Genomic DNA, 21,232 nt, shown 5'->3' with positions numbered 1-21,232 from the left:
TTGTTAATGTCATGCTGAAAGATGATGAGAAGCTGTCGGAATACAGAGAGCATTTATAGTACCAGAAGTCCCTAGGGCCTCCTCGTACTTCAAGAAGTACACACTCAAGCATATGAATTTGTGTTATAACTCTTACACAAAATCATCGATTTGAAGTGGTACCTCCTTTCATAATTGTGTTAATATATTCAGTGCTTTTGAAGCCAGCTCAGTCTCAGATTTTATTGTATTCAACAACATGTGCCAGCAATGGCATCCCTTAAGATTTTTGGTTTGTTTTGGGATGTAAAACCAAGAGGACACAAATAAAGCAGCAAAATCTTCTTGAACTTCTAATAAGAAAATACAATAATTAACAATTATTATTGTTAATTATTAATTATTAATGTTAATTAAAAATTAACAAAGCCTGTGAGTCTTAAGTAACAATGCCTGAAGCCTGTGAAAACAGTCTAAGAAAACAATTAAACCTACTAGCTATTCTTCAAATTAATCTAGTTTGGAAACTGTCTATCGTTTTCAAGCCAATATTATTAATAGCAACATTTTTGTTTTGGGGGAAGAGAAGGTAGTAAAGGTAAAAAAAATGTAAGCCACCAAGACACATCAATCTGCTGTTAAATAATATATAAAGATTCACATTTGAAAAAAAATCCAAACCTAACCACAATTACTTTTTCCATGAAGAATCACAGAATATTGGGAAATACAGTTTTCTCAACAAACCAGAAAATGTGTTGTAGTTACCTTAACATGCCACTCAGGACGAGAATTCATATAATCAAACAGCTTCTGATAATTCTGGTACTGCTGATCCCATTCAGAGCTCTCAGTGTAGCGGAAATCGTCCCCAAGTGGAGCTAACAGAACTTTTGTACGGAAAAGCTTTGACTTCTTCCTGTATTGATCTAATATCATCCAAGCCCTTGAGGAGAGAGAAAAAGAAGAGCAATTCAGAAGACAGAGGGAAAAAAGTCAGCATTTGGCAAGACAATTCTTAGATATCGAGTTGTGCATTAGGATGACCCCCAAACAAGACATACAAAACTCTGTTGTCTCACTTCGTAACAAAAAGCTGGATGCAATTCCCCCCATTGGGACACCATATTCAACCTACTATTGTTGCAAACACCACGCTAATTAAATCCTTCAATAAGCTTATCAAGCTTCATCTCAAGCAGTAGGGCAGTCTGGATCAATTTGTGCCTGTGCCAAAACTAACCTCCAGTTCAAATTATGTTTACCTGCTTTATATTTAGATAACAATCCTAATCCTCTCCAGCCCCTATTTACAATAATAAGCAAGCTCTTTCCACCCCCTCTGGCACCTTCCTTTGATACTTTGCTTATCATGTCCTTGGCAGAAAAACTGCCCGCAGATTAATCTCTGAGGAACTCCAGACTTGCAAATTAAAAAAAAAAAAAAAATGAAACAATGCAGGAGGAAGTTTGCTGGTAAAAATCACTGTTCTCCCTTCAGCCAGGTTCTTACATGTCTTAGAGCCTTCCTTCTTGAATCTTTGAGTCCTGAAAAATTAAACCCACTGTTTTGGCCTTAAGAAAACCCAAACAAACCCGAACCTACCAAATCCAGAAACAAAATACTCACACGTGCACACACAGAAAAAACTGCAGAATTATACTTTGGCACCTACTAATTCTAGGATGGGTAAACTATCAGTTCCACAGCAGCAAAATATTAAGAATCACAGGACTGGTATCTAGGTTACTGAAAAAGTCCATTTTCAATCCTCCCCCTCCAAGTCACAATTATTATCAGCATCTTCAGATGCTGATACCCTCTAATTAAAATTTTGTAAATAATTCTCATAGGATATAAAAACCATAGTAACATATTTGAGAAAACAGAAATACAAATTCCAAGACTTTAAAGACAAAATACTATAAAATTCAGATTCTAATGAGGTTCTTTTGGTTCTTCAAGTCTTTTTAATAGATCTAGCAAAATCACCTTTCAACTGACACTCTTGAAGAATTGCTGTTTAAACATTTATGCAGAATTTATAGTCCAATATATTTGAAACCCCTCCTTCTTTGTGAAGCATGTCAGAGCTTATCTGATTGCAGAAGTACTGCATAGACACAAGGTCTGCCTGTGTTCTGGAGGGAGAAAGGGGCCACAATATTAACTTCAGTTAAGGATCTATAGAGCTCTAACGAGACTAGAATTTACCCACCTAGTGGCTTCCCCCTGTCCCCTGTCTATTAGTGGATTTATAGTTCAGATTGCCAACCAATACTTTCCATGACTTTTAACAGGTTGTAAGATTTAAACACAGAAGTTCACTCACCACACAGCTACCAGAACAACTGGCAAAACACAAGACTTGGCAATGCTTCCTTCTAAGGAACCAGTCTAACTCAAATTTTCCACATATAGGCTATGGTTGAAAACATACTTTAGTGTTGAATCTCTTGAAAAATACAGGTTACAGGTAACAGGATATTTGACTTGGACATCTCTCTTCAAAGTCCTCCTTGGGTTTCTCTCCAAGTATCCAGCAAAACTTATCAGTATTGCTGCTCTCTCTTTCCTAAAGTATTGATAACTGTGGGATTATTATGTGTTTTTAAGGGAACAGCAAGATTTTCCTCAATTGTGAACAACTTTTAATTGCAAGAACAGCAAAGAACATCAATTTAGGATATCCTTCTACATTTCTCTCCAATAACTTCCTAAATCATTAATTTATACAGGAGTGTGAAAGCGCCTGCATAAAGATCCAGACAGAGCACAGTGAAGACAAAAAGTACCTCTGGAGAAAAAAAAAAGCTTCCACTGAATCTCCTTTTTTTCCTCCTTTATTGTTTCCCCCATTAAATAGAATTGATATGTTTATCCTGCCTACCTGAATGAAAATCTGAAAACCACACAGGAGATCAGCCATAACAAACTTTTTGTTTTCAAGCCTTCAGGCTATCACTGAATGCTTGAGACCTTTCACAAATAAAGAAAATTTTTTTGTACCACAACTCCTTTTAATGCAAAAAAAAAAGTATTTGACTAACTAAGTACCAAAACAATAAACATGGCTGGTTTTGACCCTTCTTATGTCAAAGGAAGAGGAGCAATAGCCACCTGAGGCAGGCAATCACAGACATTAACCACCACATGACCATACAATACAAGCATAAAGATATAAAAGCTGAAGGGAAAAACTGGGCTTTTGAACAGCAGCTGGTGAAGAGGAAAGTCCATTCTCTACTTCTCTGAAGCACATAACTTGCAGCAAAGATTCTCTCCTATTCCACGCTTGGGAGAGAGAGAGACACACACTGAAAGAAACTGTGCTTCTGCTAACAACTCATTTCCATTCAAGGAAAAAAGGCAAATAACCCAGAAAAAAAATACAAAAAAACCCCTCAGACAAACAAACAAACAAAAAAACCCAACAACAACAACAACCAACAGCTGCTTTTTCTTCCTAGTGTGAAAAACTTCACACATCAGTGTTCAAACATATGGATAAGGATGCAGCTTCAAATCAGGGCAAGTGCAAAGCGCAATAGTAGTCTTTATACCCTCAGCTGTTATGAAATGTAATTAAACAAGTACAGGTTTTCAATTAGGTTGCTGCTTCATTCCTTCTTACCAGGTCACAACTTAAGTGGCAAGGCAATGAGAAATCCTAGAAACTACAAGACCAAAGTTTTCAACTCAGCATCTCTAATATACATATAAGGCCAAAAGAGTATTGAAATCAAAAGCAACAGTCCCAGCTGAGTGTTCAAGATCTGGGTTTTATTACTTTTGTTTTAGCTTTGGCATGAAAGAAGATCAGTAATCTAAACCTGGTCTATTAAATTAATCAACTTTTTTCCAACCCACGGATGTCCTGTATTTTTCTAGTCTTAAAGCAATCAGAGATAAGAGGCAGATTAATTAGAATGCTGCAAACCTATAACCTTGGAAAACTTATGGTGTAAAGATAGACTTTTCAATTCTGGAACTCATACATCTCCTCATTATAACAACTGTGAAATATTATAGAGGTCAGATCAATAACATTTTTGGTTGTCTACAGTATTCCAGCTTTTTCAAAAAACACACATAGCATGTTTTAGCATTCTCCATCAAAACATTACTTCCTGTGTTTTAGTGAGTTTATTTGAAACTGGACACTAAAAGTGTGGTTCGAGTGTTCCAAATGTAAATAATCCAGGCTTCCAACTCAAAGACCACATGTTAGTTTCACTTTTCCCATAGGTATCATACAGCATACTGATGTTTCAACTCCTTGTTAGACAACAAAACTGCTTTTATCTAAAAGAAGCTGATGCAAAATATTAAGTTTCAGAGGCCATATTGAGACAATAATCACTTCAACTTGATCATATGTTCACTACATCCCTGCCCCATTTGTCTTATTCTTAAATATCCTTTGACATGTGAAAACCCATTTCTTTTACAAGATCTAATTCAGATTGTTATGCAAAGGTTGTATCTAGGAAGTGCAGGGAGTAAGAATAATTAAAAACCAAGACCCTGTAAAAGACTATTTCAAGCAGACACTCTAAATTATATTTATAGCCTCTATGTTTCAGGTATTTGTTATACAAGCTGTTGCTCTTCAGGAAATATTTGTCTCAGCTAATTGAGATATATAGTCAAGATTTTTATTTTTTAAAACTTTGATGTAATGACATATGAATTTTCCTTCCCATGCAATAGGCATTAGGTGTGTCACAATTTTTCTACCTTTCTCCTGTCATCATCATCTTTCTATTCCTTACTTTATTAAAACCCCATTTTTCCTATCATCATACCAATTTCTACCTTTAAATACAGCAGTTGTAAACTATTTGTTTAATTCTGGTTTTATCTTCAGTAATATTTTGTAACTGAATTTTGTTTAAGTGAAGTTTTCATTATGCTTGTCAGAATTTATACTCAGAAAAAAAGTGATCCATACTTGACATGTAGACAAGCAGTGCAACATAATCACATCATCACTTTAAAACTTCAGCACCAAGGACCAAAAAGTCACCCTGCTCACCTTAATACATTTGTTATGCTCAGCAATTTGCACTAATTATAAACAGCTGCCTGAACTTTTACCTTTGGAAACCTGATGTAGTGTGAAGCCTGAAGATAGCAATAGGACCACAGAATACAACTATTTCATGGAAACACGTTTGGCCGTTTAACTCACTTCCCTTTCTTTTGTTTTTTCCTTTTATTTCCTTTACTTTCCCTTGCCAACTAGCTACCTCCACTATCCACCCCATCACCCAAAATTGAGAAGCAGTTTTGTAGAAGTGTAAATTTGATTCTTAACTGTGGCAAAACAACTCAGTGTTCCTGTTTGAAAAGTAAAACTGAGGTTAATAGGAATTTCCACCCTGGGCACAAAGAAACAGGAATTTTCACCCTGGGTACAAAAAAACAGGAATCAGATTAACTTAAGGTTTACACCTCAGGAAACTTAGGCCACAGGATGCCAAGTTTTTCAAGGATATAGCACAGGAAATATCCCACTGTTTGTACAGCACACTACATTGCACTGCCCCTGAAGTGTTTCACTTGCAGGGAACAGATCACTGTTCATAAAATTCACAAAAAACACAGTAAACCAGTAACACGAGTCCAAACAGATGACTGTATTCTGACTGTCATTTAGAGATGTTCTCATATATCATGAACAGAAAAATTTTTAAAATGCCACTTCCTTAAGAATAACTTTTCCTCTGATTTCACTGACAGTTACGTTCCCAACTAAGAAGCAAACACTAGGTGATGTAATAGGCATTGTTTACCCATGACAAGCTTGTTTTAAAAGCTTGTACTGGTTTTGGCTGGGGTAGAGTCACAGTGGCCAGTATGGTGCTACGATCTGGACTTGCTCTGATGACAGGGTTGGCAACAGAGAGATGATTTTGTTAATCCCGAGCAGGGCTTGCACAGAGCCAAGGTCTCTCCTGCATCTCAACTGTAGGAATGTGTCTCCTGTTGACAGTGACAAAATTATCTTTTGTCTCCTTAAAAAGGAAAAAAGCTTAGAAGTTTCTCTCCTCAATTAGGCAAAAAGACACCTTATAGGACCTTGGGGACTTCACCTCAAACTTAAGAATAGCTAATTGGATAGAAGCTAAAAAGTTTCACTTAAGCAATTTACTAGAAAAAGAAGACAACAAATGAACTATTTGCTTTGGTGAGGTGCTTTACTAGGAGTAAGAGCCTTTTGGGCTGGGTTGGGTTGGGTTTTTTTGTCTCAACCCCTGAGTTTTCTTATTTTACTCTTTTGATTCTCTTCCCCACCTCCACCAGGGCAGCAGTGAGCTTACTGGAGCTGAGCTGCTCACTGGGGTTGAACCATAACAGAACTAAATTCACCAAGCTATGCCAGATGTCATCTTCGACCAGCATAATTGCATTTTTTTTAAGGTTATTTCCTTGAGGAGTATGTAAAAACTGTACCTGTGTTGAACATTTCCAGCATGAATGGCTTCTGGTGGGACTCTCCAAGGGCAACTTATTCTTCCTCCAGGAAGTCGTTTAAAATCAAACTGGCAGCAGATTTTTGGATCCGGACCACAAGTATGAGGAACATCATAGCTATAGAAAGGCATCATATGACAAAGAATATCTGTACTGGATCCCAAATCTGGAATTAAATAGAGTAAAACTTTAAAATAAACCCTTTCAGATTTGCCGAAAGTAAATCACTCCCATGTTCTCCAAGGATTGTACTGGAAAGCTACCACACCAAGACAATTTCTTATTTTGAATATCCATAGCTTGAGTCTATTTTTGTATGTACCTTATGTGTACAAAGAGGGTAAAACAGAGATACGACCAAGACTGGAATGTTCTAGTGAAGCACCAGTTGATTGGGAAAGACAGGAACAAACGTTAGGTGTGTTTTACCTAGATAAAACTTGTGATTTTCAGAATTTTAGATGTACTAAAACACAATAATAATAAACATCTTTTAAACTTTGAGTGGATTAAAACAAGAACTCTAAAAAACCAAACGTCAAAACAAAACAATGAAAAAACCAAACCAAAAGTCAATCACCCTCCTGTCATTGCCTCATTAGCACAATATTTGAATTAGTTGAAATGTTCCTCCTCCTACACTTTATTTCCACATAGTAGGAAATAAAGGAGTAGAAGGAAGAAGAAAAGTAAAACTGAATAAAAGAATTTTTCACCCCTTTTACTTTTGCAAGGAATATGAGAGAATGGAAAAAACAAGAGAAGGTAAAAGCAAAAATAAAAGTGAAAAGAAAGGAAGATCAGAGGAACAATGGCAATTATATCAGTTTTACATTTAGTGTCTTTCCTAACTCCCAAATATTCTCGTTTCCCCTTCTGTTATTCAAAGAGGAGGAAAAAGAAAAAAAAAATCTCATAAATCTAAGCTACATGAAAGACTTTTTTTAAACAGAATTGCAAGTTTAAAATTTTCAGGTCTAGACAAACTCTGATAAATCTTGTCTGTAAATATTTCCACAGTACTTATACAAGTTCTCTTCATATTTTACCTGTGTAAATTAACAAAATAAATTGACATAAAGGAAGAACACATACCCCAGTTCTGTCTCCAAAAAAATTCTAGTGTCTTTTGTGTTGCAAAATGTTTTTTAATTGAATAATGAACTCTCTGTATAAGCATTTTGGAAAATCCTGTGCGCTTCAGAAGGTAAGCCATTGTTGGTGAATGCCCAAATGGATCAATTGCCCATCCCGACTTTGGTTTTACTCCTGTTGACAAAAGGAAAAAGCTTTAATTTTCACTCAAAGAAGATTATTCCAATAATTCAAATGAGAGTACAAGACAACATTTCCAAGATTATATACCCAGTTCAGTGTTAAACTTTCTGCAGAACCCTGGAATTAAAAAACTAGAATTAAACAGTTAAACAAACAAAATATCTTATAAGTACGGCATTCTAAAAAAGTTAAAGACTTTTAAAAAGTACTCACTGCTACACTGTTTCAAATTTGCATCAAACCTCTCTATATGGAATCATTAATTGATACACATTCTCTTTCACTTAAAGTAGATATTTACACATATTACAATTTAAAAAAGAAATTTGAAAGAAAATTATTAGCTGTGCATAGATAAATGCAATAGCTTGTTGAAATTTCACCGTTATTTAAACAATGTTAATTTTTTTTTCAGAACTATTTTTTTAATTTATTGGTCTGTTGATCAATAGAATCCTGTTTATTAATACTCTCTTTTCACTGAACTTTATGCTAAGTAAATAAAAAGCTACATCTAACTCTTGTTAATTCATCAACATGGTTCCTTTGGCAGTTTTGTCTTTCAAAAAAAAACACAGTAAGGAATGCATTACCCTTTTAGTAGGTCTTCCCTTTCCCCCCAATTATGTCAAGCTGTGTTTATGGAAATTGCAATCTAAGAACAACAGTGAAACAGCTTTCCAAAATCATTTCAGTTAATTGGGTGAAATAATGTCAATTTATTATTAAAATCACTGTACAAATATTTTCTGTATAAAAAGGTTTCTCTCCTCTTATGGAATTAAACAAAAGAACATTCCAAAGGCAGCAAAACAGTTCAGCCAATGTAACTGCAGTCAGCAGTTCCTCCATTCTAACATTACTATGGGTTTAGGCTTTATAACTACAAGTACTACTGCTGCTACATATATATATATTTTTTTTTAAGCCTTACAGAAGAGAATCCAATGAACATAATGAACACAGAGCAGGCAGAACAGATCCAAACACATAAAAGAAGTATCAATTTTTAAGTAATTTTAAGAATTTGGTCATGATATTCAAAAGACAGAAAAGGCAAAGGCTGTTGCAACCAGACACGGGATCTAAAATTCAGCATAACTTAGTGTTAATATTTGGTTATGACAATATTATATGTATGTCTTACATTGATCAAGACAAAATGCTGTGGCATAAAATTGTTCAAATAACTTTGTCCAGGAACTTTTATCAGCAAACATGAATAGCAAATACCAGACTTGATCCAACATCTTCCTGTAACTGATTTAATGTTTCAGGAAAGCTGAGTAAAAAGAGCCTTCTAAGCACCTCAGAAATTTAACAAAAAAAAAGTATTTTCTCACTGACTTCTTGTATTAACATAGTTAAATTTTAGATTAATGTACATACCAAGGTTCTTTTCTAGCCACTGGTGCCCTTCTATCAGCTGGTCAATTAAAGCAAAATAATGAGAAGAAGCTTCATCAGGCATGACCCATCCTCCTGTTACTATTTCAAATTGTCCATCTTTTATTAACCTGACAAATATATAAATCATATTCAGAATCTTCCATATGAAAACACACTCTTAAAATCAATTTCTGTATACTCAACAGGCAATCACCAGCAACGTGATTCCAAAATCTATATTGTTTTTGCTACTTCCATCACTGGGCTATATTTCTTTAATCAAACAGGGAAAAAATGAACTGCTGAACAGTGAAGTATTTAATGTCCTTGTGCAAAGAAAACCAGTTCTACTGCATGCACTATATTAGATTTTTTTAAAAATCAGGAAGAAAGCTGTTTCCTGAACAGATTACAAAAATAAAACAAATGTACCACAGCACTGAAGGCCAACTGAGCAAGATGCTTAGACACTGCACATTTTAAGCACTGCTTGAAATATCTCCCCACCTTTAATCTAATATTCTTTTTAGAATTTTAGAGAGCTGATAGATCTTGGAAGTTTATTGTATTTACAAACACTTCAGAACACCTCACTCATCAAAATGCCTTCTTGAACTAGGTCACAGTACAACCCAGCCTCTCCATTGTCAGTGAACATAAAGATCACACTCCCAGCACCAGGTTGTCCCTACAGTTTCAGCTCTTACACTGTTCACCAGCATGGAAGTGTTTAATAAATTCAAGAAAAAAAAACGCAGTGAACTGATCAAAATTCAGTCCCATCACAGCTGGTACCCATAAGAGTAATGAAAATCATGCAACAAAAATAATCTCAAGTGCAGCTTTTCCAAGTCTTCTCCAGTCTCAAGTGCAGCATAACCAATACCTGACTCATCTGAAGAGAGGACATAGTTCCCCTAGTGACTGTCATTTACTCTTTACTGTGTTCCAAGAGATATTTTTATGTCAAAAAACCACACAGCTGTGCTATAATACTCACCCACTGCAGAGAATTTTTTTAATAAGTAGCTTTTTGCCTAGATTCCAAAATTTCCACCTTTACCTAAACTTTGAGTCTGTGAAGGTCTCACAGATTTAATGCGTACTGCAACACATGCATCTCAAAGAGGGGCACAAGAAGGAGTCTATCACAAGGATCAGCTAAGAACTGCCAAGTAAAAAAAGGAAAAAAGGCAAGCAAAAAGAAGAAAAAAAATCCCCAGTTTTTGAAAACTCCAAACTAGATCTACAGTGCAAGTTTATCCAAGCAGCCTGCTTCCTTATCTCAATGCCTAGGCAAACATTTTACTTCTATATTCCATTTTGACTTGTGATTTCAAAAATGGCTAAGAAGAGCAAGGGTGTAGAGTACATACTACTTTACCATTAAAGCAGATGCATGTTTATAAAAACCCTTTGTACTAAAACACAAAAGAAACTCACAATTTTTTATGCAAATAAAAATCACATAAAATCTTCATGTGTGTTATAAAAGGAAAAAAATACCTTATATAAATAACTAGTATGAAAGATGTATTTATTTTATTGAAAATTCCTTAGTGTGATTTCAAATATATTCGCTACTCCCTTACAATTTGAATGACATGTTCATAGTTGTACATGGGAACTTTTAGTCAAATTTTTAGACAACTCAGAATTTGTCTCCACTTCCCTGAGCAGATTCCTATTTTGCAAATGGGAGAAAACCAAACCAAGCCCAAAAAGTCAGAACTGAAGCAGTTAGTTGGTTTTTCCAGTAATTCCACATCACAAGTGAAATCTCAAGTTTACAGTGTAGTCAAATACACAAAATCTCAGAACAAGATACACAGAAGAAAAGTTCAGTACTCAAACCTTTTAACAGCGTCTCTTTTTTGGCTATCTATTCCATCCCACCATTTTGAAAAGTAGGAAACCTCAGACCATATAAATTTCCTTCGGTTGTCTTCTTGCAGTTTTATAACCATGTTATTTAAAATATGCTGTGTCTGATCTCTGAAGTAATCATCAAAAGTCTTCAGCCAACCTAGGAAAAAGAAAATATAAATGCAGCCTGTTTAGAGAACTAGCTTTTTAGTCTCATTAGAGAGCAGTCCCTGAGAGAACTGGCTCCTTCTCACTCCCCAGAAAAAGCTAAGACTATTCTTAAAAAGCTTTACGTGTCATGGACAGCTTGAAGTGGTAAATTTCCAAGGAGTTTCTTTTTAAAAAGATTGCATGTTTTATTTTCTAAATGTATAAACATATGGAAATTATTAGTCTTTTCACTTTCTAGTTCTTCTATACTTTGCATGATAGAAAATTTCATCAAGAGAATACATACAATACTTCTCAAATAATTGTGCTTCAGTGAGATGCAAAGGAAAAAGTAATTTTAACCACATTTTCAGACTTTACAGTCTGAAATTAAAATTTTTCATCCTCTTCATAATACCTTGCATTACAGAATATATATAAACCCTTTGTACTTATCCACAAAAGAAACTCACAAATTTTTATTCAAATAAAAATCGCATAAAATCTTTCTTCTATATAGCTTCTATAAATCTTTCAACTATAGCTGAAAAAATTAAGTCTGTTACTTACTACTTACTGTAGAATGTCACATTCCTACTCCTATCAGCTTTTGTCACGTATGCCCATTTTAAGATTTTGTGAAAGCTTCCACACTATGTAAAGACAGCACTCCAAATAATTATACTTATTTGTAATTCCATTCTGATTTACCAATTCAGTTCTGCAGAGCCACTGCCTTTCTGCTAGTGCTAGTCTGCTTATAGGATACAGGGTTAGACTGTTATGCAATGACATTATATTGTTTCAAAGAAGTTAGATAAGTGTAGAAACTTTAACTACTAAAAAATACTTCTCAAATTTAGTTTAAAAAAAACTTCATAATTAAATAAAGTATGACTATTGACTCAGAAAGGATATATTGTACTTTCTTTTAGGGATACAAAAACTCAAACATTCTTCTTAGGTAGATGCAGAAATACTGCTTTTAATTTGCAAAAGAAGAAATAAAACTGTAACGCTCCAGAGGAAAAGTTCTAGGTCATTCTTTTTTCTTTTACAGACGTTTAGCATCTAGAAAACTCATCACCTTTGATACAAGTTTCTGTACAGATCAACAAGTGGGGTCTAATCTGTCTAAAAAGGGTAAAATGCATTATGTCAAGGCAGTTAATATGAGGGCTTAAAGCATAAAATCAAAACATACTTTCTGTAGAGGAATGGAAACAGCTTAATACAAAAAAAAAAAAAAAAGCAGTAAATTATTGCTATGCAATAGTTTAAAGGCTAAAAAAAACCATGATGAATAATCTGAATTTGTAATCAGATTTCTTTCTGACCTCTTCCCACTTCAGTCTGGGTTGGTTTTTTTTAATAGATGCTTCCACTCAAAGAATTGAGATCACATAGCAAATTATTCTTTCTCAATTCTCATTTACTTTTCAACAAATCAAGGGAATATTTTACTGATAATTACATTAAAAATATCCACATGTATTAGACTACCAGTTTATAGCTTTATGCTAGAAATTTCTTCTGCAAGAGACAATATCAGCCTAGCACACAACTAATGGAGGATAAATTAAAACCATTTCTATGATTTTCCTTTACAGAAAAATATCATCATAATAAACTATTTAAAAATATTTTATATTGCACCAGTAAAAGCAAATTTACATTAAATTACTCTATGGAAACATTCAATACATTAATACACCAGCCTAACTGAAACACTGATTTAAATGTCAAAGTAGCTGACAAAAGAGTACAGTGAGATGTAGGAAGAACAGTGTTATAATAAAATTGTTTTGTTTTAACACACTCCGTTTATTAAGCTAAGGAAGACTGTAATATGGGTAACACACTGAATTGAATACACTCCAGAGAGTCCTAGGAAATTTTCACAGGTATTCATAGATTTAGCTGGAAGCCAACAGAAAGCCCTCTGAAATGTAAGTACCATACATCTAGTTCTTTATTAATTGAACAGAACATTCTGCACTGAAAAAGGTCTATAATGATCATCTAGTCCAACAGCCTGACCACTTCTGGGTTGACCAAAAAAAAGTTAAGAGAATTATACAACTGCCTCTGAAACAACATCCCCAGGAAGCTGCAGAGAGCAGTGAGGTCACTCCTCAGCCTCCTTTTCTCCAAAATGGACAAACCCCAACTCCTCAGCTGCTCCTCACTAGACAGCCCTTCCAGCCCTTCCACCAGCTCCACTGCCCTCCTCTGGGTGCATCCCAGTGCCTTCACATCCTTCCTCAAGTGTCCTGCTCTAAACCCCAAGACTTACAGAGACTCTTCAAGTTTGCATGGAGACATACAATACAATTAAAATATATTTAAAAAAATAAACTAAACAAAATAATGGATAAAACAATGTACAGTTGCTAGCTAGAGTATTATTTCACACTTCAGTCCCTAATACAACATAAGACTCTTCAACTCAAGTTCATTTTGTGCTTATCCACAAACTAAGAATTTGTTCCTAGGCTGAAAGAAAAGATTTACCAGTGCATTTCAAACAGGAAACTTTCAATATAAAGACAGTTTACACATGGAAAAATTGCAATAGTTTAAAGCTGAGATTACCAAGACTAAGTATGCTATTAAAACAAAATAACACTTGGTGGTTTAAATGTACATAAAGCCCTTTGTCAACATAAAAGTCACAAGATCACAGAATCACTGAGGCTGTAAAAGACATCTGAAACTATCAAGTCCAACTCTGACTAACCCCTTATAAATCATATCATGACGCTGAGTGCCACATGTAGTATTTCCTTTTAAATCTCCAGGGATGGTGACTCCACCATTCCAATGTTTAACAACCCTGTAAACAAGAGAAAAAAATACTACTGTCTTTCATATTATTATGATAGGCTTGACTTAATACACGTTGAGGACTTTGCTAGATACTTTCATTTTCTGCCAGCCTATGTGATGACAACAGAGGGTACACACTGCTGAGCTGCTTGCCTTTTGATCTTCTCTCTCACACTTGTCCTCAAAAGTGTGGAAACTTGCTGTCTGTCCCTAACTACATGAGATTTATCATCATTATGCAGCTGTTTGTTTAATCAATTTTTTCCCCTACTGTAATGTAAATTTACTTGGCTTGACAGCAGACTCCAAGAATCATGTCTGAATATCAACACAACTCATTGCTCTGCAAAAAATCCTGAAATATTTCATTAACTGATTTGTCACTATTCCTGTCTACATTTTAAAGTTCAAATTCTTTCTTGAAGCTCTCTCAGCTCCTTGCACTACAGAAAGGCAGTCTTGTGTCTTAGCATGGTTGACACAGATGTAGAGATAAAGGGAACCTTGCAGGACAAAATCAGAACAGAAGCTGATAAATTAGTATTCAAAATTATTTATTAAGCAAAAGCACTTAACAATTTGATCATGACAAGGATCACAAATCCATTTCTAACAAAAGTATTTAGGTACTGCTGACGTACAACAGCAGGACTCCTGGGGTGGTTGTTTACATTTGCATTCTTGCCTTTTGGTTTAAAATAACTGTTGAAATAAAACCAAATAGGCTTTTCAATTGCTTACTTCCACAAATCACCCTCCACTCTTTAAGAGGAAATGTGCTTTTAAAAAAATTTCTTGTTTCTGATGAAGTCTGTATTAATAAGAGGCAGATCATCCCATGAACTTCTGAAATACTATGCCAGTATATACTAGATTAATGCATTTTTGATAGAAGTTTGCATCTCTGATTCACTTTTCAGGAGATCATAATTAATTTCACTGAGTCTAAAATTCACCCATCAGTGACACTTTCTGCAACACAAGAAACTTGAATAATTAATTTATTTTATGTCAGTATTAAATAAAACCAATAAATTTCAGCTAGCACTATACAGTTTTCCAGAAAATAAAAGCATTCTCTTAGCAAATATATAAGTGGAATGTGAGTTCTTGGTCTTCAAAATGTACACCCAAGTTAGTAAAAAATATCTGTAATTTTTTTCTTCTCCTTTTTACATTTATGCTTGATTCTCAACTTACTAGCTCCTGTAAGAAGACTTAAGTGACTGTTTTGATAGCTGAGGAAGTAAAAAAAAGTGTCTTAAACTGTGAGGATATTCTTGTTCTTAATTACATCCAAGCTCCACAAAATACAAACAAAAACCACAAACAAACTAAAGGATACGTAGCCATGACTTCTTCCCTCTAAAAGAAGAGCGCTAAAGAGCTTAGCATGATGTGCATGTGTGTTTAATTGATCATACTCAAGCAATAACAATAAGGCAAATACCAGAAATAAATCCAAAAGCTAAGTTTCAACTTACATTTTAGTAAGTAGGATTACACATAAAAATAATTTGGATTAGCTCCTTTGTAGATTCAGCATTTTTTAAAGTCACTTATTTTAAAGTAAGGAATACACACATTTTTTTTTTTTTTAATTTAGAAGTACTGCATCATTCTATGATGTAAAATACAGAACTGACATACAAGTTAATATTTTATGGATGTTTCTGACATAACACTTCAGTGCTAATTTCACCAAAAAGTATCTTTTCAACAAAGATGAATGACTCACAGCAAGACTGTGAAATAAAACTTGAAAAACCCGATGGTAAGGCAATCTCAAATTAAAACTGAAAGCTGTATAAGATTGTTTCAGGGGACTTTCTTTCTCTGATTTGACTATGTGAAACAGAAAAATGAAAAAACATTCTTGTGTTAGCACATTCATTCTGATTCAAAAGGAATTAGACAGATGAGCTTCTTGTTCCTGCAAAATAAGTACCAAAATAAAATAATTAAGGTAGATGAAAATACACTGAAATTAAAAAAGTAAGACAGTGTATTTACTTTTCCAACAGCATACCTTAACTTGTAAAAGATCTCTGCTCAAGGTAAAACAAGAATTATTTGATTTATCAGGCTTAGTATCATAAGCATAACTAAAAACTCAAATGATTGCACATTTCACAAAAAGTAAAATCTGCCATGATCTGTGAGGTACTACCAAAATATAATTATAGACTTCTTACATTTTAAGTCCTATGCAAGATCTGGTTTTGCTTTTTTACATATCAAATCTGCTGCCATCATAGCTTAGAAAGGAAATTTCTACTGATGAGCAGTCAAAAGTGTCCTTTCTGTAACATTTCTCTTGATTTCCAAAGGAACTGCACCTCTTCTGCAAACACAGAAATACTGAAAAATAAGCCAGGAATAAAGCTGTAATTTCCCTCATTCAGCATGTCAAGAAAAACTTGTGAGCTGCCCATTTCTTGTATTTTGGTGGGTCAGAAAAGAGTTTAAGCAATCTCTCTTCTGGTGAAGAAGTCACGAGGAAAACATATCCAGAGCCGGTCAACAGAAAATGTACATGAAACTCCACGGTGTATTAACAGCATCAAATTTCATGGTTAAGTTTTCTTATATCTTAACACTGACTTATGTCTATATAGATTTCCTCCTGAGAAATGGAGACTGTCTTAAATAATAAAAGATGATTAACATGAGTGGTTGTAAGGCAAAATTACCAATGTCATAGATAATTGATGAAGTGTTAAAAAGCAGTGTTTAGTTCTGAACTCTGTGCCCATACACTTGCATGTGGGTTGAGAAGCAGGAGAAAAATCTACTTCAGTCACTTTCAATTCCACTTAAGTGCGGCTTATACTAGGTCTGTAACCACCACATTCAGCAGTGAGATACTGGTACACACATATTTTAGGAAGCTCATGTCTCAATTTTTAACTAATTTAATGAGTAGCCATTACCAAAATAATTTCAGATCAATAGATGCTAGAGGTGACTTTCCCTCCCTCCAGTCATATCCAAAACTCGTCTTTCAAGTCCATCTGTGCTGGCTGACAATCTTGCCAGCCCTGATCTGAGCTCTCCCCTTTGCATTTCAGCTGCCTCCTCCACCTCAGGCAGCCACAAAACACCACAGCTGAAGCAGGTGAGAGCCAACACAAGGGCTCTGTGAGCATAGTAGGTTATGTGCTCACTCCTTAATCTGCACATGACAGAATTGCCACCTATCTGTGATAGCTATAATCTCACACAACAAGGAAACTTCTCTCCATGATTTAAGATTAAGACATGCTACTGAGGTGCTCAAATCTTTATCAACTGCCAGCAACTAAAGTAATTGTGGTACTACTGATCACAAGTCTGAAGGAGACCCACTCTCAACCCATTTCCCAAAAGGGAAACACTTTAGCTACTGCAGAGAGAAGCACGAAGATCCCAAGTTTGCAGGTCATGGTTAAATTCACACAGAAGCATTTAACCCAGATTTAGCATCACAAAGTGTTTCAGAGCACTGGCACATTCAGTCATCCTCCAAAAAAGAAGGTAGAACTTAAACCCACCATCTTCCCTACTGATTGTGTTTCACAGATTCACAGAATGACTTGGATTGCAAAGGACTATGCAATTTCTAGCCCCACATGATGGGCAGGGATGCCACTCCCTAGACAAAGTTGTTTCAAGGCCTTTTCTTTGCCTTTGAGCTACACATTCTCGCTAGCATAAATGGTTATGTGAAAAGTTAAAGAGGAAGTAGCTTCAGATGAGAAAACATAAAATCTAATGAGAATTTGAAGCTTCTGCAGCTAATATACCTTTACTGACCCCATTTCTTGGTAAATATCTTTACATACCTTGAAATCACTAGAACCTGCAGAAAAAGTACCTCATGACTTGAACAGAAACAGGTGAAGTTATCAGCAAATCTCTTCACAGCTTACCTCAGGATATTTCCCTGCAGCTCCTAAACCTCATGTGCCTGAGAAGTTACCTCAGCCTACACTGTGCCCAGGGTGTTTGCTCAGTTCAGGTAAAGACATTCCAGGAGGGCAGATGTGACACCAGGCCACTGGCCTCTAGCAGACTGCCAACAGTCCTGTACCAGTTAGGATGTGATCCCAACAGCTTCAGCAGAAAAAAGGGAGACAGATAAACTCCACACCCCATTCTAGTAGACCCAAGAGAATGAGAAGTTCTGTATATTGCCTTAGGATTGCTTTGATTCATTATGTGCCAGAGCTGCTTCTTTCAAGGGAACTCTTTAGGAGAACTACAACCACAGAAGAAACAGACAGACATGGGTTCAAAGATAGCTCAATAAATAGGCAAATCTAGGTCTATACTGTGATTATTTGCTCTGAATATTTTTACCATATCCATATTGCATTAATTTACCTGTCATAGCTAGACAGTAATATAGTAATTACACATTCCAGCATTCATTTTCTTTGAAAATGTTATATACGTGCAAATAAAAGCCATTTATGTTTATACCTTCATTCAGATCCACAGTACTTCATACAACAAATTAAATTTTAGAGAGATATACAGTAGTAAAATTTAATATTACTTTAATTGTGGCTTACTATGACAACAACCAGTGCTCCCAGCTGATTAGGACATAATGTTTGTTCTCCCCCAACCTCTTAGGTGATCCAGAAAACTTTACCAGCTAACCCACTAGTCATTCCCCCACCCACCAAACCTGAATGATACTTCCTATCTGCCTACGCAATCCTCTGATCCATTCCAAACAAACTAGGAGGTGTACTAGCTCTAGCTGCCTCAATCCTCGTCCTATTCCTCACTCCATTGCTACATACATCAAAACTGAGATTCATAACTTCCGCCCTCTATCACAAATCCTCTTCTGAACCCTAGTTGCTAATGTCCTCATTCTAACCTGAGTAGGCAGCCAACCAGTAGAACATCCATTCATCATCACTGGCCAACTAGCCTCATTCATCCACTTAACAATCATCCTAGTTTTCTTCCCCCTTGCAGCCACCCTAGAGAATAAACTACTCAAACTCTAATTAACTCTAATAGTTTATAAAACCATTGGTCTTGTAAGCCAAAGATTGAAGACTAAACCCCTTCTTAGAGTTACCCTACCATCCTATCTCAGGAAGAAAGGATTCAAACCCTCATCTCCAACTCCCAAAGCTGGCATTTTTAACTGAAATACTTCCTGACCCTTCCACTAAAGAGCCTGAATCACCCCCCAAGACAACCCTCACACAAGCTCCAACACCACAAACAGAGTCAACAACAATCCTCACCCCCCAAGCAAAAGCAACCCCACTCCCTCTGAATACAACATAGCCACCCCACTAAAATCTGATCAGACCAACAACAGAGCCCCCCTATTCACCATCCCCTCATCCGCTAATAACCCCAACACACCCCGTATAACAAGCCCCACCACCAGAACCAACCCTATCCCAAGACCATAAGCAACAACACCCCAATTAGCCCAAGCTTCCGGATAGGGATCCGCCACCAATGACACTGAATAAACAAACACTACCAACATCCCCCCTAAATAAACCATAACAAGCAAAAAAGACACAAAGGAGACCCCTAAACTTACTAGTCAACCACTGCTACACCCCTAGTAAGCCCCAACACCCCTAGTAAGGGGAAGGGTTAGATGCAACTGCCAACCCCCCTAGAACAAAACACAACCCTAAAAATAAAACAAATTCTATCATAAATTCCTACTCAGCCTCTCTCCAAGATTTATGGCCTGAAAAGACATCGTTACAAAATTCAACTACAGGAATGCCTAGCTTTGCCTTTCCTTCCCCCCTCCCAGCATGTTTTCTTCATGCTTTCAGGGTATGTATAGTAATGCATCACACTCTGCCCCATCAGACAGTCCATGAAATGTAGGATAATCCACATCATATGTCATGCCACTCCATCAAAAACCCAGACATTATCTCCTAAACAGATGATATTTGGCCAGTACACTCACCAGACACATTCTTGTTTCAGGTACCATATAGCCCAAATGCTCCTACCCACAGCCAAGCTGCAAGTGTTACCCAAAGACCCAGAAACTTATTTACAGTACACAACACCCAATCTCGTAAATGAGGAATGTCCCAGTACACCTTTGAATTCCCCTAGTCTACAGGATTTGTCCACCTCCTAGGTAATATTCACGAGAGAGCACATTCTCATGGTCAGTGTACATGTACCAGGACCACAGTGTAGCAATATAATTCACTTCTTGGTAAATTTTATCAAGAAGTCATTCCAAAATAAAGGAACACTTCTCCATTTTGTTTATTACACTGTAAACCCACTTGGGTGGAAATGAAATTATGTAGGTATACTTAAACTTCTGTTTAAATCTAGACTTTTCATTATCCCACTATAGGTTGGGGGCGTGCACAAAAAATGTGAAGAAAGTGTCAAAACCTTCTGATTTGCCATTGTCACATCTTCTAGGGGCACATTTCTTTAGCACAGGCTGAGGATTAAATATCTATGACAGTCCAACAAATCAAAATAAGAACTGATGGTATTTAATGCAGCAATGTATAAACTGAATGTGTGACCAGAATTTCATCACTTTTCAATTTCAACACTGAAGTTCTGCTCCAGTTAATAAATTCAGTAGACATACAACTTGTATCATAACAGTTGTCATTGGAAGTCAATGATACTTAAATCAAACATGTTTCACTGCCTTGCTAGACTTAAATCTAACATATTAACTGGTATGTTTCAAAAAAATCCAAATCTTACCAGAAATGGCAATGCATTTCCTAATTCAAAAGTCTCTAGATCCTCAAATCAATTCAGTTAATATATTACCTGGATCATTATGTGAGTGAGGCACAACAAAAACTTGAAGTGGTTCACTATCCCATTCATTTTCGTTGTATGTGATATCAAATCCTTGTTTCCAAACGCCACCATCTGGATTATCAAAAGGAAGAATGTCATAGACATCCAGCATCTAAAACAGAAAAATTAAAGGAATATAAAACATGAATTCACAGAAACAGTTCTGCTATTAAAAAGTAAAGTTGTTTTCACCTAAAATGGATCAGCTTGTTCATTGCAGAGGGAGGGATGATGTGCCAAATGAATAGAAAACTGACAAATGAGAGCAAGTTTCAAATCACACTAGGACACCCAAGACACAGCTGCCAGGAAGAGGAGCATTTGGCAGGCTCTGTTCTGAGAAAACTGACATTGATTAGATAAACAGTAGGATTAAGAGCCTTAAGTCATAAAAATTATGGCAGCTCACAATGGTATTGGGCAGGAGGG

General features: G+C 35.8%; 1 protein-coding gene across 1 annotated transcript in view; it reads right to left on the bottom strand.

Annotated features, from left to right (window-relative positions):
- MAN2A1 (mannosidase alpha class 2A member 1) overlaps positions 1 to 21,232 on the bottom strand; it is a 106,176-nt gene that overhangs the window by 66,547 nt on the left and 18,397 nt on the right. The window contains exons 3-8 of the mRNA XM_066568938.1: positions 20,771 to 20,915; positions 10,982 to 11,153; positions 9,128 to 9,255; positions 7,556 to 7,729; positions 6,440 to 6,626; positions 748 to 925 (exon numbers count right to left, since the gene is read on the bottom strand). Coding sequence (XP_066425035.1) covers positions 748 to 925; positions 6,440 to 6,626; positions 7,556 to 7,729; positions 9,128 to 9,255; positions 10,982 to 11,153; positions 20,771 to 20,915 — 984 coding nt within the window. The remainder of the gene's footprint in view (positions 1 to 747; positions 926 to 6,439; positions 6,627 to 7,555; positions 7,730 to 9,127; positions 9,256 to 10,981; positions 11,154 to 20,770; positions 20,916 to 21,232) is intronic.

Source organism: Molothrus aeneus, chromosome Z, assembly GCF_037042795.1.
Source record: "Molothrus aeneus isolate 106 chromosome Z, BPBGC_Maene_1.0, whole genome shotgun sequence".
In the NCBI taxonomy this organism is placed as follows: Eukaryota; Metazoa; Chordata; class Aves; order Passeriformes; family Icteridae; genus Molothrus; species Molothrus aeneus.
This window is presented reverse-complemented; position numbering and strand designations above follow the sequence as displayed.